The sequence below is a fragment of the Stegodyphus dumicola genome, chromosome 10, assembly GCF_044657685.1.
Source record: "Stegodyphus dumicola isolate Sdum_Otavi_A_Nest chromosome 10, ASM4465768v1".
NCBI classification, from domain to species: Eukaryota; Metazoa; Arthropoda; class Arachnida; order Araneae; family Eresidae; genus Stegodyphus; species Stegodyphus dumicola.
This window is the reverse complement of record NC_140777.1, coordinates 69,944,692-69,968,573: the sequence shown is the minus strand read 5'-3', so window position 1 is coordinate 69,968,573 and position 23,882 is coordinate 69,944,692. Positions and strand designations below refer to the sequence as shown.

General features: G+C 32.7%; 1 protein-coding gene across 1 annotated transcript in view; it reads left to right on the top strand.

Annotated features, from left to right (window-relative positions):
- The window catches only part of LOC118192344 (uncharacterized), a 197,357-nt gene that overhangs the window by 142,771 nt on the left and 30,704 nt on the right, over positions 1–23,882 (top strand). The window contains exons 28-38 of the mRNA XM_035363287.2: positions 2,559–2,634; positions 3,952–4,104; positions 7,560–7,676; positions 9,379–9,495; positions 11,524–11,629; positions 14,508–14,576; positions 15,374–15,445; positions 17,358–17,429; positions 17,623–17,697; positions 19,203–19,274; positions 21,976–22,047. Coding sequence (XP_035219178.2) covers positions 2,559–2,634; positions 3,952–4,104; positions 7,560–7,676; positions 9,379–9,495; positions 11,524–11,629; positions 14,508–14,576; positions 15,374–15,445; positions 17,358–17,429; positions 17,623–17,697; positions 19,203–19,274; positions 21,976–22,047 — 1,001 coding nt within the window. The remainder of the gene's footprint in view (positions 1–2,558; positions 2,635–3,951; positions 4,105–7,559; positions 7,677–9,378; positions 9,496–11,523; positions 11,630–14,507; positions 14,577–15,373; positions 15,446–17,357; positions 17,430–17,622; positions 17,698–19,202; positions 19,275–21,975; positions 22,048–23,882) is intronic.

The window sequence follows — 23,882 nt, the reverse complement described above, 5'->3', positions numbered from 1 at the left end:
CATCCTCACATAACAGTACTCAGACAACAACTGAACTGTTTAGCACATTTACGAAGTTGTATAGGTGGCGTCAGTAGTCAAAAACGCCAGCGCCACCTACATATTTCATTAAAATCAATCTTTCTTTTCAAACATGCATTTCACAAGGTGTTTCCATATTTTTGTCCATCCACTGTACATTGTCTGACTACGATCATATGCAAAGCCGTATTGAAGCTAAAACGTTTTGGTGATAACAATATTGTGATCAAAGTTTTTCATGCACTTTTATCCTGGAAAATACTAATTTCCATGAGGCATTTTAATTTTTTGCCTATTTTTGAACAATTTATCAAAGAAACGAGCAAAAAATACTTAACTTTTGTTAGGAAGCGCCGCACTATTCACAGCTCTTTATATTCAATGTAGAAGAGCTTTATAATTTTCAGACATGCACAGGAAGATGTCATACATTTTGAAACCGTAGAAAGAATTGTTGGACTGATTTGGCTTAGTTATTATGCAGAAAATGGTAATAAAACACGTTGCTCTAAGATTGGTTAATCGAGAGAAATAAGCTAACTCATAACGAATATGCTCATAAAGATTAAGAGAGTTCTTATGAAACTGTAGAGTCCTTAGGTTATTTTGAAGCAGGAGACATGCAAAATGAGCAGTGCCCTAGCCGGGATTCGAACCAACATGTACCTCATATTGGCTGGGTTTCTCGAATACGCATCGAGTGTGATACAGTTATTCCACGAATGTATGTTTGAGGAAGGGAGAAAATACCTTATAAAATCATTTGTCAGATTTATTGTACTAATTGAGTAGTATGAAGGTTCTATTTTGTTCACTTGTTGTGTAGTCTTTAGAAATGTATCCCTTTTCCCTTTTAAAACGAAACGAATTAATCTTGCTTCAGAATTATAAAAAATATTCTAATCTTCTCGTATAATAATATACTAATGATCTGAAAACAAGTAGGCTTTCACATATCAGCTAAATGTTTCACAAATCTTATTCTTTAATACAATTCCGTATATGTTACTCTAATTCATTCCTTTGAGAACTTGCCAAATGTATCCTTTAAAGTGTTTTGCTTTGTGCTTGAATGTAATGCTAATCAGATACACAGCCAACAAACTGCTACAAAAGTTTTTGTATTGCATTTAAGAAGAGGTTTTATTGTTAAGAACCTTTTTCACAGTTCTCCATAAAAACTAATTTTATCTTAATGTGAAGTGTTTTTTTGTTTTAAATATGTTTTAAATATGACCTTCTCTTTATAATATATGAACAATAATAATACATTGACTACTAATAAGTATTTGGACACCTATGCAAATGACGATATCTGCGGTCCTAATGTACGTCACGGACTCCGCCGGTTTATATCGTTTAGGAAACAGCATCGGCTTTAGCCGCATGCAAGATACCTCGCAGTTCGGAGCTCTCTGATTTCGAGAAAAGTATAATTATCGGGTATCACAAATATGGCCGATCCTTAAGGGACATATCTCGAGATCTGAAGTACCCAAAATCGACAGTGGCCTATGTGATTAAGAAGTGGAAGGTGAGCGGTGATTGTCGGAATGTGCCTCGAGTCGGCAGACCAATGAAACTGGGAGATAGAGACCGACGAGTGCTGACCTGAGAAATTCGGAAGAACCGCACCCAACCGATGGCCCTCATCCGCGAGGAGTTTCAACAGGCATTCGGGAGTATTGTTTCAATGGATACCATCCGTAAGGAAGCACATCTGCTTGGTTTTCATGGTCGTGCTGCTGCCCATAAGCCTTTGATCACAAAGTCCAACCGCGCTGCTCGGTTAATGTGGTGCAAAGCACATCGAAATTGGACCGTAGATCAGTGGAAACGGGTTCTTTGGAGTGACGAATCAAGGTTCACCCTTTACCGTTCGGATGGCAGTGTCTGGGTCTCGCGTCTACCTGGAGAACGTCTCCTGCTAGAATGCATTGTGCCAACAGTCAAGTTCGGCGGAGGTGGAATTATGGTCTGGGAGTGTTTCTCTGGTATGGGCTGGGACCCTTGGTGCCCATTCATGGTAAGCTCAACTCCGATGCCTATTGCACTATTTTGGATGTCAATGTGCTTCCTACGTTGTGGCAGTTTTACGGGTTGGACCCCTGTTACTTTCAGGACGACAATGCCAGTTGTTATGTTTTGACGTTAACGAAGCCTTGGTATGGTGCCAATGGAGTTCATCGAATGGACTGGCCTGCCCAGAGTCCAGACCTGAACCCTATCTAGAACGTCTGGGACGAGTTCCATTGCCGAATTTAGGGATGCACTACCCGTGCAGAATTGGTGAAGGAACTTCTATGTCTTCTCCAAGCCAAGTGGAAGAAAATACCACTAGCTGTAATACAAAGACTTGTGGAAAGTATGCCCTGGAGAGTCCATGCTGTAATTACCTCTCGTAGAGGCTCTACCAACTATTGATTTTGAATAAAGTTATTTTTTCTTTTCTATCACAGGTGTCCAAATACTTATTGGTAGTCAGTGTATTTAATGAATCATAGTTTATAATAATTTTTAAATGTGTCTTTATTTAGGTAAGATTTGGGTACACATTCCAGGCAGGCCAGTATGGCTATCATCGAATTGGAGTTTTGGAATGTATCGGGAATGGTAATGTTATTTTCGTGAAACAAATTCTATAAAAATTATTTAGCTTTAAAAAAGTAAATTATCAATCTGTTAGCAATCTTAAATCTGCATAAGGTATTTAAATTTTGATTTAATTGAATTTAAATTAGCCAACATTGAAAACTTCTTTCCTTAAAATTTAAACTCTTATTTTGTTAGTTACTTTTCTTTCGCTTTAAAATACAAGGCACTAAAGAATAATAAAAAAATATTATTTTATATTTGTCATTGTATACTTAATTTTAGTATTATAAAGTAAAATATAACAATACATGGTTCACAAAAAAAGGAAATAAAAGATTTTTTAAATGCTTCAGGGAAAACGTTCCTGAAAACGTGCGAAGTCCTTTCAAAAAAAATCATTGGAGCAAACATCTTTACAGTGAACATTATTGGTTTTAGTAATAAGACTTTGGTTCGGCACAGCGCTGAGTAGACACCATTAGTGGCCAATGAGTATCGATCATAAGCCGTGAAATGGGTCTGTTCATCTTCAGTTAGAAAATGATTTTATAAGAGAGTTATTTTAACATATTTTTATCACTTGAACCTAATGATGCCAAATGTGATTTTCCAATTGAATGCAAAGTTGTCTCGTTAGTCATCAGTGTCTTAGAGAAATTTATGGACCTTCTTTTGATTCCAAATACCAAGCCGTTATAATGAGAATCATACGACATGAGTTGCAGCATGAAATGGAGGCATCAATAGACATGAATTCTAAAAGATAAATATCCCACTAGAGGGTTTAATGAAAACGAGAATTATAAATACCTACTTAAATAAGTTAAAAATCGTTGAAAGTTATGAATAGGTACTTAAACAGATTACATTAAATTATTTAAATACAGCAAATTACGAGCGATCTTTTAGCTTAAGAGACGAATACCTTTGTTCAGGACTTTATAACAGAATCTGATGGGGTAGAATATGGTGATAGAACCTGATATTCTACTCGAATCTGATTTCTATATGACGAGAATCATGAAAACCACCTAAGGGCAGCCCGTTTGCATAGGATGGAATCCTGTTCGAACTCCCAGTATTCAGTGATCTTAAGTACTCTCCCACTGGTAACGCCTTTATTGAATACAATGCAGTGTCATGAGGTTTTTTCTGCAAAGTATTTTGTACTAAATATATTTTTAACCTGTCATATTTCATATACCATTTAATTATTTCGTTCATGTATGCTCCATATGATTTAATGAAATATTTTCATTTAGAAAATGGTGTTTTGCATATGTATTTATTCTTCCTACTAAGAGTAATTAATTAATACTAAAATAAATTTTTTAGCCGCGGAAGTAGAGGAAAGCTGCACAAACAGTACAAATTATATGAAGTGTTCCACCGGTCATTATGTCAGCATTGCTTTCAAGTGTATCTACGAATTTGATGAATATGAATCTCATGTTGGTTGCAGAGATGTAACACATTTGAGACAGTGTGGTAAGTACTTTATTGCTTAAAATTTTATATAAATACCCATACGTTTTCATACTCCTTCTTTAGAAAATGAAGCAAAATGGAAATATCAAGTTATTTTTAATTTTAATATAACTAATATCAAGTTTTAAGTTATTTTTAGAACAGTTTATCTACCATTTTCATACTTATACAAGCAAATATACGTTTGTTTACTTTCACGAAGTTTTGCCTAAAGTCATGTTTACCTAAAATCATGAAAAATGTGACTGCTATTTCTTTTCATCTAAAATCACTTTTTGTCAATGAAGAAAAAAGTTATATATCTTAAAGGTAATTATTGTATAAATATCTAGAAAAGATGCATTTTCAAGGTTTAAATTCAGCCGGACTTCGCTGGCTGAATTCCGGTACTTTGCGCTTTTTCAGTAAAATCATAATTTCAACCGGAGCCCAAATAAATTTCAGCCGGAGCCCTGTAGCTTTTTATTTCATTATTCAATTATTTGTTATTGATTCTGTTTATTTATTTCTGCTCATTTTATTTAATTTCGTTGTTCATTATTTATTATTTTACATATTTAATTTTGTTTAGCTTTCTAGATCGTCTTCCGCAGAGCTTCGACTCATCGTGAAACCAATCCGCGTTAAACGAGCCATTACGCACTATAAATTAACTATCCATACTATCAATACCAATAATGAATTATTTATAAAATACTTGATTTAATGCATTCGAAAGTTTGATGATCACATTCAAGAACAGAAATGCATTGATTTTGCCAAAAAAGAAAATTCCGTGATTCAAATTTTGCGCACAAGCAGTTTTAAGTTTGTGTTTAAGCTATGTTCAACACAGGGGACTTTACGGCTCATATTTAAGCTTACCCTGGTATCAATCTGGTTGCGCAACCAGATTCCTCCAGTAATGAGATTGAGGGTCATTTGGGAATGAAGAAAGCCATTGTTAGATCTCCAGAAATCTGGATCTTGATCTTACCAGAAAATTCAGTGCTACATGAACAAAGAATCTGTCTTGACAGAGAAGGAATCAATAGTCTTATCACCGCTCCTTTATCTTTCTTACATTAAGAACTTGATAATAAGGAGCTAATGCTTCACTTGAATTCCTCCTAGAAGAGTCAATTAGCTCCCGATCTACATCAGTTTTGCTACTCTTCACTATTGTAGTAGATAACAGATGGACGAAGCTATACGACTGAAATGGATAGTATCTAATTGTAGTCGTTAAAGTTAACTGTGATAGAGGTTTGATGCTGCATTTATGATCAAGGAATTAAATTATATTTCATTTCACTTCCGAAATTATTTAGCAAACTTTTCTCCATTTTAGCCAAATTTCTACGTTGTCGTAAACTCAGCCATCATATGAGTAAAATACGTTATATAAATATAATGTTCTTTGCAACACAATTTAATTTGTATTTCGCTCGACTGCAGTTCTAATATTATTTGTAATTTATAAACAAATTTAGTGCTTTGGCCACATAAAATTTGTACTCGGTTTTAAATTTTTATTTGATATTTTTCTGATTCCTTTAATTAAGTTTTATGAGATTGACGCTATTTTTTTAAAGTATTTTTCGGTGTTCTCATATTTAATTCTTTGCATATTCATATGATACAAAAATGAATATTCAGTTAAGCAAATAAAATTAAAGAAAGATTATGTTGATAATCATGCATAATAACAGTAATGAACAGATAAATATATTGAATGGAATAAAGTTATAAAACTATTTTTCTGACATCGTGAACAAATGCAAGCGGATTGAAGAAGTATTATAGCGCGCAGCTAAATCGCAATTTTCCATTGCATTTACTAATCAGTAGCAGGGCTTAACTGACTAGCGTATTTTAATATTTTTATTCAGTAAAATAATGTATCTTCTCTTGAAATCTATATGCGTCGTTTGCAATGATAGCAGATCGATATTTTCTCTAAGGGGCTAAATCAAATTCTTAATTACTTAGATCGAACTCTTGCCTCTCTAATACGCTACGTAAAAGCTTTCGAGTGAGTTACTATTATTGGCTTGACTATTATCTTAAAAACAAAAGCACTTAACTTTTGTTTGTTAGTTTAGATGTTTAAAATAAAAATGTTACAGAACAAGTTTATCAGCTCCTAAAGTAATTAAGAAACAAAATAATCCTTAAACAATAGATATACAAAACAGAAAAATGTACAAAATTATATACGGAAATATACAAAACTGAAAATGTCAAAGCAAATCTAATACAACTGTGGATAGGCAGTTATAAGCTAATTCAATTCTTAACTTACCAACCAGTATGGTTTTAGAATCTATTCTTGCCCAAGACGTTGGCTAAGTGAAATTAAAGAAATCGGAGAAATATCAAATACAAATTTAAAAACGAATGCAAATTTTATGTGGCCAAAGCACTAAATTTGTTTATAGATTATAAATAATATCAGAACTGCAGTCGAGCGAAATACAAATTAAATTGTGTTGCAAAGGAACATATATTTATATAACGTATTTTACTCATATGATGGCTGAGTTTACGACAATTTAGAAATTTCGCTAAAATGGAGAAACGTATGCTAAATAATTTAGAAAGTAAAATGAAATATAATTAAATTCCTTGATCATAAATGCAGCATCAAACCTCTATAACAGTTAATGCAGCATCAAACCTCTAAACACTTATCATAAATGCAGAATAAAACCTCTAAACGGGCAAGCACCAATTTTAATCCAAATTCGAATAACGTTCTGATTACTTTCATTAAATTTATACTAAACTACTTGTCACTCAGATCCTCATAAAGGAGCGAATCAGCGATGAAAATAAGGTATATGGGAAAGATGAAGATTAAATTCAGTTTGTTAGTAAGACTCAACTAAAGTGCCACAGCTGGTGTGTGCTTTATAATGTTTTATTCAGTAGCATGTAGAATTAAGAAATAGAGAATGTATATTAAGAAGAATACTATGCAGCATTCGCTGATTTTTAGGTGACCCTTTGGCGTATGCTACATTTACTGCATTAAGCCGTGCTATAATGTATATCGATATATCGATCGTATTTCATAGCACGGTATTTTATAATACTGATTTTGTTTAAGCTTTTTATTTTAAAATATTCTCAGAATAAGCTTGCTTTTTAAAAAAGTCGGACTAGTCTCAAATTTCCTCAAAATGCAGAACGTGTTTTCTTAAAATAAATTCCAATCTAACACAGAATTTAATCTAATTTTAAAGTTTAAATTGGCATTCTTTTTCCCTATTTGCTACTAACATAAAAATGAAAATACACTAAACGTAATAATTCGCAAATATTTTCCAATTTAATTTTCAAAAATATCTACAAATGAAATGCTCAAAAATAGCTTTGAAATTAAATCTAAATATTTACGGGTTATTGAAGCACATATTATGTATTGATATTAGTATTGCATTTAAAAAAAGGTACCTTTTTTTGCTATGCAGAAACTTTTGTTTGCCCCAAAGACTACGTAAAGTGCCCAGGTTCTTACTGCATACCTTTACGTTACGTTTGCAATGGGCAATGGGACTGCATTGGAGGAGGAGATGAAAAAGAATGCGGTAGGTATATTTGTTATTTATTTCTATGATACAGTTTGTTGAACATTAATTTCTAAGCAGCACTTAAGCATAAGAATGGGTTGCAACACTGCTATCGTAAATAATTATAATTCTGCAAATAACTTCTGAAGATTATTGGCATTGGCATCTATACTTCCTTTGAGTTTTCACGACATATTTCTTTTGAGGAAAAAGAACAGCAGACTGAATAAAAACGTATGTACTCATAAAAGCTAAGCACATTTTCTTTGAATAACAACAAAAAAAATGAAAAGAAACAGGAACAATAAAATCACAGTTTGCAGAGAAGTTGAAGAACGATCAAAACATAGGATAATATACTACGGTATGAATTTAATATGGTGTATATTTCTTCTTGACTGTAATCAATAACCAATAGAAGTGGTGCACCTCTTAATAAGATTATTCATGTAATCCTAAAAGAGGTTTCATCTTTCTATTCCTGCGCCATAACCATTTTTTTAGTGCTTGGTAAAGAGTTCAGAAAGCTTCTTCTCATCATCTCATCTTTATTTTGTGATATTTAGGCAAAGCACGTTTGGTGGCGAGTTCATTCACTGGTTTCTTTCGCTTTGACTTCGTCATCAGCATAGGATGAATTATTACACCTGACTTTACTATCCATAAAGATGAATAAATTTCCAACAGCACTTTAAGAATTAATTACATCAGGTAACACAGTCTCAGTCAAACAATTCTGAGCATCCATGATGCTGCTTTCCAGCATAAAAAGCGCTACATACCCTTTAATCTGTATTTGATCCTATAACACCTCCATCTTTGTAATAAAGTACTTCAGCGATATTTTGCGAACAAAGCAGTTCGATATTTCACTCCAGATAAATGGATATCATGCTAGATGTATTGTCGTGTACTAAAGCATAGAAAAGTCCAAATTTATTTTCCTTCATATTTCCCGTCAGTCCAGTTGGAGTATACACTATAAGGTTGCGTTGCTTGACACATGATATGATTACGTTTCTCTTCATTTCTGCTACAATGTTTCGGATAATTGAGGTTATCCGTCGCGTTTTTTTCTCCACAAAGTTTTCTTGGATGTAGATTTTAACGATACCTCTTGATTTGCGTTGTAACAAATACAGGTAGCGATTAGTGGCACAAGCAATCCAATCAGATTAAACGTCTGAGTAGGGTGAAAGGTCTGGCGAGTTATTACGCGTTTTAATGCTGGGGTACGGATCTTTTGCTAGTCTGTCAGTAGTTACGGTGCAGTAATTTTCCGTGTTTATACCCATATAGTGATTACCTTTGCTGAAATTATCTGTGGAGTTGCTGTAACCTCTCAGACATTAATAGTTGAATAGCGATACTTTTTCACGTATAGCTGGGAGTATAAAAAAGCGTCAAACAACAAGTCAGACTGCTTTCGGTCACTGATATACTAATTTAATTTTGAAGAGTTTATTTGGAGAAGTATATATTTTTCTTGTTACACTGCTTTGAAGGATCCTTTCCCGTGTTTGACTTAATATTACGTCTTTCCCACATTACATAATGATCTTAATCAAATGGTCTGGATATCAGCTTGTTATGTATTTATGTTAAAACAACGCAGTCTTTGAAATAACTTTGACAGGAAAATATTAAGAATTTCGTTTATTGAACTCGGCAAATAATAAATAATGCGTATCTTTTTTAATGGATCATATTTCTCTTTCAGATTCATACAGCTGTCCTGGACACTACAAATGCCATAATGGCAGTTCCTGTCTACCGGTGGACAAGCTATGCGATGGAAAAAAAGATTGTCCTAACGGCGACGACGAGCTGTTGTGTGGTATGTATCGAACTTCGAAATATATGCTTGTAATTGATTATTGATGAAATCAATTGTGGTAAAAAGATCAATGAATACTGAAGCCTTAATCTGTGGAATATGAACTATTTCATTAAACTGCGATGCTCCAATTAATATTAAAGAACTTACAGTATTAAAAAATACATATCAAAATTAAAATAAAAATACACATCAAATGAAATTTAATTTTTGTTGATTTGAAAACATTTTGTAAATAGGTAGATCGTGTTGGGAAATTGCTTTGTATATAAAAACGTCTAATTTAAATCCAAAAATATTATATTTCTTAGCTTTTTTTCTAATTTTCAAAAGAATTTCCTACACATATACGAAGCAGACGAATGGTATCGTTCCTTAATTATTATGGATATTATGGAAAATGATTAATTCTTTTAGAAAAGTCAGCCTTCTTCTATAGAATCAACAATAATTCATTTTCTTTTCATCTCCATTTTTATTTTGTTATATGTATTTTTAGCACTTTGAGTTTTTTATTATGAATTCCATTGCAATTAAAACTTCTATTACTTCTACTTTGTCATAGATTTACCTCAATCTTTTAAAGAATTAACATTTAATAAGATTTTACAATAGATTTTGCTCTTCATTTCTAGAGGATAATCGAAAACAAAAAATTAAATTTAAATTTATAGCCCCAGCCGCGATTTTTTAACTGCTTGATTAATAATGTTGGATGAAACGCTCCTGTCAATAGCTATTGCTTTTAAATAATTTAGTTCTTCATCAAGGGATAGTTTGGAGGAGCAAACTTGAAGGGCACGGCAAATATAGGAATAAAATGATGTTAACTTTTGTTTAGTCGGATGACAGGAATTGAAGTGTGGTGGAAGGCAAACCGATGAAGGTTTACGGTAAACCGTAGTACTGAAGTTGGATGTGTTACGTGCGACCAGAACGTCGAGAAACGGAAGAGAAATGCAAGTCCCAAGTTCAAGAGTGAACTGAATAGCAGGATCAATGGAATTCATTGTTGAAAGAACTTTATTTAAATCCTCTTTATTATCTTCAAGCTGGGTAAAAGTCACATAGTTATTAAGATACAATAACACGCCTAACAAGTATTAATTTAGAAGCCAAACAACAAAAATCAGCGTTATATTTTCAAATTTTCACAGGACTAGGCAGCTTACAATGATGTTCGGTAAAACCATCGAAACTAGTCCTGTGAAAATTTGAAAATATAACGCTAATTTTTGTTGTTTGACTTCTAAATTAATATTTGTTCGGCGTGTTATTGTATCTTAATTAAATAAAGATCAGTTTAAACTGCATCTTTCTGTCAAGGTAAGTAAATCATAGAGGTTGGCCATGGTCATATGACGGAATATAACCATCTATAGCCATCAAGAATGGCGCATACAAAACAAATACATGAATCTAAGGTGTGGCATGTAACTAAGTGCACAGGTGCGGTTCTGTGGTATTTTAAGTTCCCTAAATAAATTACATAGGTCTTGAAATTTGCAGAAACTCATAATCCTCATTATTATGGTAAAACCATATAAGGCGTATATGTTTTGCTGTATCAAACTATATTATATTCCGTCGCACAACCGCACATTTAGAATTTTTTATTCAGACGGAATGTCAACCGCGGATAGCGAACACGACTCTAATGTAAGAAATTATATGAAAACCTCACTTCCCTCATAAAATGAACTCTGAATATATATATGAGGTATATAGTTACAGTTTTATCATGATACTTTTAGATCCAGTCATTTTAGAATATTTGATTATTTAAATTCATATTATCGTTAATGAAAAGGGTATCCCCTTGATGAAAAGGGTATTTCTAAGATTTATTCATTTCAGGTATTCCAAGATGTTCCATTAATTAAAATCAATTTTCGCGTTCATTTCATATTTTTAATTAACTTTCAGAGTACCAAACTGAAATCCACATAATGAATACCCATTTTAGTATTTGATATTTAAATGTATCTTCCAAATGTAATTAATTTTTTATTTTCATTTAACTTTAAGATATGGTTTGCCCCGAGAATTGTGTGTGCTATGCTCTATTCGTCGCCTGCTTGCATCAAAATGCGTCTGTATTACCAAGTAATCTGCCTCATGATGTGCGAAAACTGTAAGTTATCAAAATATTGTATAATTAGATATTTTATTGCAATTTAATTATTTTCCTGTTTAAAAGATATAGTTGCACATGAAACAAGACTCTTTATTTGAAAATGTTAGCTTTTACATTCTGGTATTTAAAATACTTGTAATGTTCCAACCTATAATTTACAGCTAAAATGGGTGGAACCTTGAGAATTGGTAAGCGAATAATCGCATTAGTTCAGTAGACAGAGAACAGATACTCAGGAAGGGTTAATTACCCTTTATTGCTTAAAATGAATTTAATAGATGGTCTTGTCTAAGAACATGCAAAAATGCCTCTACTTGGGCTTGAACTCAAGAATGCTAAGGAATGAAATTTAACTAAACTTAACTTAATAGTCGAAGCTATCACAATTCTACAGGAGTTGGCTCCTAAACGCTAACTAAACGGCGAAGCTATCAAGGGTCTGAAATATGGCCGAGCGTAGAAATAGCTTAGAGAGAGTGTAGCCTAAAAGGCGAATGCGCGCTGGTCAGAATCTTTGGCTCTCTAACGAAGTCAGTAGAACTTAAACTTTAAATACTTCCTCTTCCTTCATTTGCATTTAACCGCGATTCTGAAAACACGTTCTGGAAGGAAATTGTAGGCTGAAATTAAGAACGATAGGAAAGTGGCTTTAATTAAATATTAACTGTTAAACCTTAGGATAACTTTAAATACTTTACACATGTTCAGCAAGTCCGTGTGGTTAATTTTCTAAATTATTTACTCAATCAATCTGACAACTAATCTGTGTGACTTGAATCAATAGGTACATATGTAATTTATTTAATTGCACGTTTGCAAGAAATTCACTTGACCTTCGAAAAATAATCCGTGTATAAGAATTTGAAAAAAAATGAATTTAAATGAATTCATATAACTATGGTTTATTCAATTTTAAATATTATTCAGAGGAATTAATAGAAATAGTTCTTGCAACCATATCAGATGACGATTATTATAACGATTTCTGGTGTCCTTCTAATAATGTGATATTACGATTGATAGCTATATCGAAAATGTATTTAATATACTGAAGCTGTTCGCACATTTTTAGAAAACTTTGCTTTTCTATAAAGAAGTAGTCTGCTTATAATTCTTTTTAAATGCAACTATATTTTTGAAAGTATAAATTATCGTCTGCTACTTGACATTTTAGTTTTCATGCAGAATGGTGCTTTTAAAGAAGCAATGAATGGAAAGGTATATATTTGTGTTCTTTCCGAAAGAAGTTACTCGTATCCAGTTATTAAAAAACGCTGTGAAAGCCTTAAGTTTCGATATCTAAAGATACGATAGATAATATTGTCAAAAGGAAAGGAAAAGAAAAACTACAGAGTGTGGTTTCAAGTTGAAAAACTGTTCCAGTTACATATCCAACAGAAAAAACGGAATGTTTCGAATGTTGCAAAGGTAACTGCTCTGAATCTTAAAATGGGGAAAAAACATAATATGCATCGTCTTTCTCTACGACATATTTATGAAAGTAGAACACGCTGTAGAATTCTTCGTGAGAAACATTTATCCGGACTAAACTGGTGACATGTGGTCACAAAAGATGAATTTTAGATGCTTTTAAATGACTGCAATAAGAGATCCATTTCTTATTACCATCAAAGTGAAGAGAAAATTAAAATATGGTTCAAGAAATACAAAGAAAGTTTTTCAAGGAGGTTTATGATTGTTGCTGGTTTTTGATATAACGACAAATAAAAATTAAAAAGAGTACAGAAAATGGTTAAGGTCAACTTCAGATATTATCAGGAATATATTTTATACCTAATTTTCAAATATAAAATACCTTCTCTTTACCCACAATGCCATCAATCAGTAAAACTGCATAACGACAAAACAAACAGCCGCACGTCAAAATCCATTGTCAGTTTCCTGGAAATAAATGGAACAAGAAACATGTATCAGGTTCCTTTCACTCGTATCTCTACTAAATCTCCTGATCCACGTATTTTTACGCTTTTGGGCTTTAAAAAAGCAAATTGTCCAAACGTCCATCTACAACCCTCCTTGGACTTTGGAAAGCTGTTCAAGTGGAATGGGATAAAATACCTCTTCCGATACAGCAAACGACATTATGTCTTGGAAATCACGTGTAGAATGATAGAGAAGAATAAGTGTTATCAGACATAACCAATTAAAACACAAACCATTTGGGTAAAATATTTCTGTAAATGGAATGAAAATCATCAGAAAATGCTCGAAGAGCCTATGTACTATCCTTAGTTGATGTAATGGAATGATTGCTGCAATGAATGGTCGTCTATAATTACACTATTTCGACTATAATTACACTGTTCGACTATAATTACACAGCAAGTTTCGACTATAATTACACTGTTCTGTGTACATATACATAGCGATTTAAACTGAAAATATTTTTATAAAAGTGATATAGTCTGGTCACAAACAGCTTTAAAAAGTTATAAAAATTATCCATACATGTTTCAGTAATGTTATGTGCAACAAATTCAAAGTGTACGTCTATTGTATTTGCTTTGTATTCGAAATATTAGTTTACTTACATTAGGTTAATCTGTAGAAAATAACCATTTATCTGTTGCTTCATATGTCACTTAGTTTCAGTGTGTCACGGAAATTGGAGAAACTGAAAACTATTATCATTGTTATCACATTATTCTGATAAAATAACATACTATTTTTGTTCTCTTCTTCCATGAATGATTATGTTTCAAAAATAACCCAGCTGTATTTGCAAGTTTCTTACTCTGAAACTTATTAAATTATATTTAGTTTTAAATAAAGAGCATGAAGTATTTGAGTGATTGTTTTTACACGTCTTACGTATCTTCACTTTAAAACTTATTATCTTATATTAATATTTCAGAGATTTCAGTTTCAATCACCTCGACTTAGAGAAAACAGACTTTTCATATTACTGGACTCTCGGAGAACTGTAAGATATATCATTATTTCAGGTTTATATCTGGAAATTTAATGTATAACAATGCATGAATTCAAGTTAAAGTTTTCTTATACATGTACAATAATGCAACGAAATGCAAGAGTTTTATAATGTTTGTTGATTTGTTTAGTTAATTATGGTAATGCACTCGAAGGTTATCTTTCTAGAGCGTTTATTGACATTGCATAAATAAATGGTATGGGAATAATTTACCATAAATTATGTCATAACTAAAATATGATTTGTATTAAATCTATGTTCTTCTAACACTGCTTAAAAATGTGTTCTCATGTATAAAAGTGCATGGCAAATCCTTTTTTATATGTAGTTAATTCCACTCGAAGGTTATTTTCGTAAGGTAAATTTTTGTGAACGTGTAAAGCTTCAAAGAAATCCATTTCGCCGAATAAATAATATTTATGGATAAATTGTGAATAATTTATGGATAATAATAAAAAGGGATTTAATTATTACTTCATGTAATGAAAAATAATATAAAATGAATAAATTATGCGATGACGAAGTCCAAATAAACATTTAATAGAGTTAAATGTTCGTTACTTTATGTTCAGTTTATTAACATCTAAGTTTTTATGGACTTATTTCTTTTATATTTTTTATATATACATAGACATAGACCATAGACTTCTTTTATATATTTTAATTTTAGAGGGCTTATTATTAGCTTATTATTATTTTTCGCTCCCTGTGTGATATACCGTGTGCTAAGCAAGTGCTTGTGTCAAGTTTTCAACCGAAGAATTAATATATTTTTTTTTAACTTTTAGGATATTGCAGCATAATCACTTAAGTGTTCTGCCGGGAAAACGTTTTACACGTCTGAGAAACCTCTACAAGCTGTAAGGAACTATTCTGCGTATTAATTTATAGCTTTAACTTATTTATAACTCATGCATTTAACTGCATGACTTTCTCTTTTTTAAATATCTCCTTTTACAAATGTAGGGAAAGAGTTTTAAAGTTTTGATAGCTGTCTAGATTTGCTTGATTTTCAATTTCAAATTCTGTATTATATTTTTAAGGTATTGGGGATCGCTTTTAAGAAAATAACATAAAATATCATGTAGTTCTTTTCCATTTTTGAAATTTCAGTAAAAATATGTAGATTAATTAGTAAAATTTTCTTCAATACGTTCATATATTTAGAACAATTTTCGCTATTGAGGTCTTTTTTTTTTTTTTTTTTTTTTTTTTTTTTTTGAGGAACATCATCTTGTTATAAAAATAATGGCAAAGTTTCAAATAGTATGCTAAATGACGAATACTAATTTAAGGGGTATCAGAAACCCCATTACAGACAATGTAAAATTGGCCATTTTCGATGTACCTTTTCTCAAAATCTGTTGTAGATACAAGCTTGAAATTTTTTCTGTAATTAAAGTATACCTATCTGATTGTACTGAAATAAGCTTTTGAAACATTTTGAATTTTAGAGTAAATTACAGAATATTTTGCTAGGCGTAGTGAAATTTAACACAAAAAATTAAAATTTTTTTTCCTAGGTTTATTACAAAAAGCTCATGTCAGTAAATGTAAGGGAACCTAATAAATAAGCCATAAAAAGTTTAGATACCTGTGAGCAGTTGTTCCTGAGAAAAGGTATATCGAGTATAAAAAAATCACGTTTGGAGAAAAACGCGTTTTTATGTAAAAATCCTCAATGATCAAAGCCCACCAGCGGCCGAGCGTTAAAGACGCTGAACATTGGTAGTTCGGTCTGAGGTTCGAATCCCGCGACCTTGCTGGCTGCATGGGCGTTTTCGTGGTTTTCCCCATGTGTAACGTGTATACGAGCCAGTTTCCCTTAGAAAGTCCTCCACGAAGGCATCCCTCCCCTTAGGCAGATAGCCCTCGTGTGCTTTGCCATAATTGAATAATCCAATCCAATCCAATCCAATCCTCATTGATCAAAGCAGTAGATGACAAATTAAAACTAGACTTTTTTACAGTTCTAATTTTCATAAGGATTAAGGAATGGTATTTTTAGAAAGATAAAAGTGTAGATAGTTTGAAAATGCAAAAATCCGAATTCACAATTTTTTGAAGATTTTGGGGTTCCAACACCCCTTAATTGAAGACCGATTTCAGAACTTAGGCTAATATATCATAACGAATATTTTATTTACAAAATTAAAAAATTATGACCTTTTCCTCATTTAAAGCTAAATTTTTATCATAAAATATCCGTCAAAAATTCTCTTTTGCTTTTGCTAGTTTCAAAAAAATGAAAATTTAGATTTTATGTGCCACTGATATACACATTCAATAAGGCTAATTATTCAATCTAAATTTTCAATAGTATGCCTTTATGTAGTATAAAAGATTACGGTTAAGTTATTTAATTACGGCAAAGCCTCGAGGGATATCTGCCTAAGAGGAGACATGCCTTCGTGGAGGACCTTCTAAGAGAACTGGCTCGTATACACGTTACACATGGGGAAAACCACGAAAACACCCATGCACCAAGCCCGTTCGCTGGATTCGAACCTCGGACCGAACTACCAGCGTTCAACGACTTTACCGTTCGGCCGCTGGTGGGCATATACAAAACATTACGATACAGTATAAAACGTAAATGTTTACAGTATTTTTGTGTGTCAATATGTTTTAATAAGTTGAAGGCAAATGAGGATGTAAATAAATATCTCATTTAAATAAAATAACACCATTCTTCTTGTTTCATTTTTAAATGCGCTGTAACTAAACGTCCTATTACTTTTAAGTATTATAATAATTATTTATTGCTTTCAGAGACCTCAGCAATAATGAGCTGACATTTATTGAAACTTCAGCATTCGAAGGACTTATGAATGTACGTTTATTGTAAGTATTCAGCGAACTATTGCATTTATAATTATTGGTTTAGAGTTCTATATAACTTCAGAATTTATATTCAATACTATTCCTAATTGTTGTGCATTAGCTAATAAAATGAAGTTTTAAAATGTTTATTACAAATTAATTTTAATAAAAGAGGCATTTTAATAGGCATTACTAAAATAATCATTTTTAATAGGATCCTGGCGAATAATCCTACTATCACAGAAATAAAATCGAAAGCGTTTGATGGTCTCAATAGCTTGACAACACTGTAAGTTTTCTCCTTTCATTGCATTTTATTTTAAAACTCTTGTAACTTTCCTATCAAATAAACGTTATACTTTTAACTGATAAAGTAGCAAAATATTGTATCATATGTCAAGTACGAAAAACAATGACCTTGATTATTAATTTTATTAAATTTCAGACTTAGAACAGAAATGTGATTTATTGCTTTAATATTTAAAACTGTACCAAAATTTATATTTCCATCTTATTATGGAACTTTTGCTTATAGGTAGTCACTAGAAATTCTCTTATGGAGTTTGCTGCATTGAAAAGAATTTATTTATTTAATTACTTTAACTAGTTAATTAATTTCAATTTATATGATATTCGATCACATTAATAGCTAATAATTGATCGCGATATTCGATCGGAAATGAATGCTACATGAGAGTACAAATACAAAAAGAGAATTCGCGACATCACTGAAAGAATTCATTTTAAAGATCTTGAGCTAAACTGCAGGTATTTTAAAAGATTATGAAATAAACATTGGCCCTCAAACTAAAGAAAATTATACTTTCATGTTGTTGGATTTTAATTTATTGATGATGAGAGTTTTGTCGTAGTGGGGAACCTGGTTCCTTACTAAACGAACATCATGCTGTATGTTAAACATAAACTTTAATGGGTGCTTGAGTTTTACAAAACCAATTAACAGGATATGAGGAATAAACAAACCAGGAAGAAGATGGGAGGATGGATATCGGTCGATTAACTTCATTGGTATGTTTCGAGGTACTTGGCTGTAACGGTTCCATAAGATACTTCACATAAATGCTGTCTGGAACATTCGACTAGATTTCTGTTTCCATTGTAATCTTCGATAGATCCTTTCTACGTCAGGATTCTATACATCAACTCGCCATACGACGTTGAAGAGAATTACGAGCACGTCTGGCTACTGGCCACGTCGATGCCTGGATGATGGGAAGACACACAGTCTTCTCACAGACACAGAGACAACGTCTTGGCTTTTACATCGGGTCTATATAGCGTTGAACTTTACATGTCTTCAACACTGCGCACCCAAGGGAGAAATGCAAATTTCCCAACAGATGTTATATTTTAATTATTAAAGGAAGAAAATACATTTGTAACTCATTGTTTCCTATGAAGCATTGAAATACCTGTATAATTTATTTTTGAACCAGTAAAATTAAAAATTCACGTAAATGCATGAAAATTATATTTTTACAAAAGGGTCATTAATTCATTTTATTTTAAGCATTTGAATTTTATTAAAGTTAGTTACAAAATCGTATTACATAATTACTTTGGACCTAAATCATGTTATGTACTTAATAATCGCTTTTTATTCAATTTATTTTAAGCACAGCCATGTGGGAAGATACGGCTGACAAATTATAAATATTAATATTTTATAAGTACTACAATGCGCAAAATTCTTTCGCTTTAATTTGGAACTCTAACTTGTCTGAGAAAATTTTAGGTCACACATAATTCATTAGAAAATATTTTATTTCGCAGGAATCTAACTGGAACATCTCTTAAGATTTTAAGAACGAATGTATTTTATGGAATGCCTGAACTAAGGACTTTGTAAGTATTATTTATGGTTGACATTCTTTAAGCAGAATAGTAATAGTGCTACAAATTTTATTTGTTTCTTGGCACGTCCATATTTCATGGAAGAATGGTTGCCAGAGCCTCAAGAACGTTGGATTTCTACTTCAACCCCAGTTTTGAGGGAGGGCATCCCAGGGGGGAGGGGAGAAGTCTCCTCTCCCGTACCACCCAAACACACGAGAGGACCTTGCGGCTGGCCATATATTTAGAGTGTCCTAATTTCGCAAAGACACTATACATTTACAAATATCCATGCGTTCTCCGCGATTCGAACCCATGCCCTTCGGTACGGCAGTCAGAATCACTAACAAATATCCCCTCTGGCCGGCTACGAATTTTGCACATATATGAATAATTTTAGCGAAATTATATGCAAAATTGTAGCATCTCTTGCATAATGTAATACGAAAGGCCTCAAGAGAATGAAGTTCTGCCAGGATAAATAAGGCTACAAGGGTTATTCCATTTAACATTGAGGTAAATGACTTCGTGAGTTAGCGTTAAGCTGGCAATGGTTGTGGCGACTAATTTTTGTTGCCAGATTTGGCGAAAAAGCTCCAAATTTGCCAAGCTAGCTGACCATTTGGCGACATTTTGGATTGATCTCGTTATAGCTGTAATTATCCTATTGCTTTGTAATTGTAACTGTAACTTGCAGTAATTTCCAGAAATCGAAGGTACTGGAAATTTCTCCGCACCCGGGCAAAACTATATAAAACCCGAGATGGCATTAGCTCTCAGGTTTTAGTTCAGAGTATTGAGAGATCCCCATGCAAAATTCGTTCTTTGGATGCGTTGAGTTTAACGTTCGTGGTAGTTTGAAATGGCAACTACTGATTTGTGTTCTGTCATACTGAAAGTAGCTATACGAGTGCTTTTGAGAAAAGTTCCAGAACTATACAGCATTTCTTTGGGGAAAATAAATTTTATGAAACTATCATTGGTACTGTGGGCATTCAATCCATTTCGAACCCGTACTCACGTATAAATACTGTGCAAAGTAGTATTAAGATTTTTAGTTAATGGAAGTTTCCAAATTCTACTTTTTAGAAAGAGATGAAATAAATACTTGACGAAAAGAGCTCAAAATTTTATCTCCCGAGTATTTCCTGTTCACCTAATTATGCACATTGGAAAAAAAATCGTTTAAAGTTGCCTCATGGGCATATTCCGTGGATTCCCTCCGCTTGTAGTGCGAATACGAGGTATTTTCAGTTTAAAAGATCCTCTATGAAGGCATCTTGCCCTCAGAACGAAACTTCAGTAGTTAGTTTTGCTGTGCCATCTAACACATACACACACTCCTGTCACCTCTCATACAACCTCCTCATCATTAAATAGCATTTTTACCTGTCGATGAGTATTCAGAGGACGAGTCAGACGTTGACGCTTCTCATCCATTTAAAGATTTATTATCCTCATACACACCCAGTCATACATGCCTCAAACGCTACAATCCACGATACGTACTTTATAACAAATTCTTTCTTTCTTTATTTTTTTATTTATTATATACTGTATTTAAAATTTAAAATATATTATTTTCTTGTCTTAGTATCATGAAAATTTTCAGGAGATATATATAACGAACCTAGTAACAATTTGCAAACAAATATATGGAACGAACAGCGTGGGAAACGCCTGTAGTGTGTCTTAGCATGACTATATTTCAGTTTTTACATATTTCTCTGTATTATTAATAGACAATTTTGTTAAAATCTAATCATCATTTATGAGGTATTTATCCCTTTCATACCACAGACAATCAGCGGCTGAGCAGTAAAATCACTGAACACATTGTAGTTTAACATGAGTTCGACTTAGGCTAACGGACCGTCTGCATGGACATTTCCGCGGTTTTGATCATGTGTAACGTGAATATAAAATGTTTTCTCTTATAAATTGACCACGAACGTATCCCGCCCCTTTGGTAGATAACTTTCGCGTGCTTTGCCTTAATCAAAATAAACAAAACCAAAAAATAAATCAAACTCTCCTTTCCGCGTGTTGTAATTAGAAAGAACACCTTGCTACAATCGAAAGTCCGTGTTCGAATCCCGTCAAGGGCACTGCGGATTTTTCTGTTTCCTCGCTTCGAAAAAATTTGTATATGATTTCTAAAGTGGACCCTGAACTAAAAGGTAGTAAATTGTAATTCGTCACCAGCAGAATTTGGAAATTCGGTGTCCCAATACCCAATCGCTCTTTCAGGGAAGGAGTATTTAAGGTATTTTCTCCTTCCTTGTTATGTCTTTTCGTGCTGTATTTGGAAGCACGTCCGGCTAGCAGTTTTCATATCCGGTGATCGATTTTAGAGGATGCCACTCCGCATTTCGTGTCTCCTGTTCCTCCCATAAAATATTCAATAACTCTACAAGTTTCATGATCAAACTTTTTAGAGACATTTCTCTATTATAATATTCATTTCACTTTAAGAACTCCAACACGTCTTTACTGACCATATTTTGCCTTTTATCGTACTTCTTTCGTTTCTGTATCCTCAAATTTTCCTTCAGTGCTTTAAAATTGGTATAGAATTAGAAATTAGCATTCTCCTCTTACCGTTATTCTTCTCAAACGTGCTGAAAATATTTTTAATATTATCTCAGTATTTAGTGTCTTATATTTGTAAGCGGAAGTTACAGTTTTAAAATCAGTGTAAAATTCTTTCTAGAAACTTGCAGAATAATAAAATAGAAAAAGTGGAAACCGGTGCTTTTGTTGGACTTCATTCTGTGACAGTTCTGTAAGTAAACATTTTATCGTTCTTATTATCAAATATTAGGTTGGCAACTAAGTAATTGCGAATTTCACTCATAGATGGCTTCAATTGAATTTTTAGGGTTGCAGAAGTAGTACAAATGTAAAACACATTTTGTTATTTGATAGTTGGCAATTCAGCTGTCAATTAGTAAAAAACGTTTTTTGATCGGACGCGTAGTTTTGTTTGGCGTTCGTTAAAAAATGGAAAATCAAAAGGAACATTTTTGTCATATTTTGCTTTTTTATCTCCGCAAAGGGAAAAACGCATCGCAAGCTCATAAAAAGTTATGTGATGTTTATGGTGACGAAGCCTTATAAGAACGGCAGTGTCAAAATTGGTTTGCCAAATTTCGTTCTGGTGATTTTTCACTCAAAGATGAAAAACGCTATGGTCGTCCAGTTGAAGTTGATGACGACCTAATCAAAGCAATAATCGATTTGGATCGTCACAGTACAACACGTGAGATTGCAGAGAACCTTCATGTATCACATACATGCATTGAAAATCACTTAAAACAACTTGGCTATGTTCAAAAACTCGATACATGGGTTCCTCATTTAACGCAACGTATTAACAGCTGCGATTTGCTAAAGAAACGTAATGAAAATGATCCATTTTTAAAACGGCTGATAACTGGCGATGAAAAATGGGTTGTTTACAACAATATCAAGCGGAAAATATCGTGGAGCAGGCCAGGTTAACCAACTCAAACAACATCAAAAGCTGATATTCATCAAAAGAAGGTTTTGTTATCAATTTGGTGGGATTACAAAGGAATTGTCTACTTTGAACTCTTACCAACCAACCGAACGATCAATTCTGATGTCTACATTGAACAACTAACGAAATTAAAAAATGCAGTTGAAAAAAAAGCGGCCCGAATTGACAAATCGAAAAGGTGTTGTATTCCATCATGACAATGCAAGGCCACACACATCTTTGGTCACTCGGCAAAAATTATTGGAGCTTGGTTGGGATGTTTTGCTACATCCACCATATAGTCCTAACCTTGCACCATATGATTACTTTTTGTTTCGATCTTTACAAAACTCTTTGAATGGTAAAAATTTCAATAATGATGATGATGTCAAATCGTACCTGATTCAGGTTTTTGCTAATAAAAACCAGAAGTTCTATGAACGTGGGATTATGATGCTGCCTGAAAGATGGCAAAAGGTCATTGATCAAAATGGGCAATACATTACAGAATAAAGTTATTTAGTTCCATGAAAATAATTGTCTTTGATTTTCTAAAAAAGAATCCGCAATTACTTAGTTGCCAACCCAATAGTATCAACGCTAATTATCTGTGATACCATCTATGTGAATACTGCATAACTGTATTTAGCTGAAATTATTTTATTTATTTTCAGGTCTTATTACAAAAGGTTCCTTTTTTTAACTCACCATATATAACTGAAAACAGATATAATTCAACATATAACTGAAAACAGAAATTAGTTTAGATCGGCGTTCTCAAACTCAAATCGCATATGGTCCGATAAATCTGCAATTTGAGTTAGAGGAAACAGGATCATAAAGCAGGATCTGTAAACAGCTGAAAGGCAATATTTTTAAGAGAATGAAAATCTTTTTATCGATAGAACAAAACATATTTTAACTAAATTTTAAATGTGGTTTACTAAATATTTATTAAAACATACTAACATAATATAATATTAATCATTGTAAGCCAAAAGGGGGGAGTCAAATTTAAATTTATTTTCTGCATTAAATCTGAAGTTTGGTATCTGAGAGACATTTTTGTTAATTACACTTTGTAATTCAAACATACTGACAGAATACTAAATACTAAA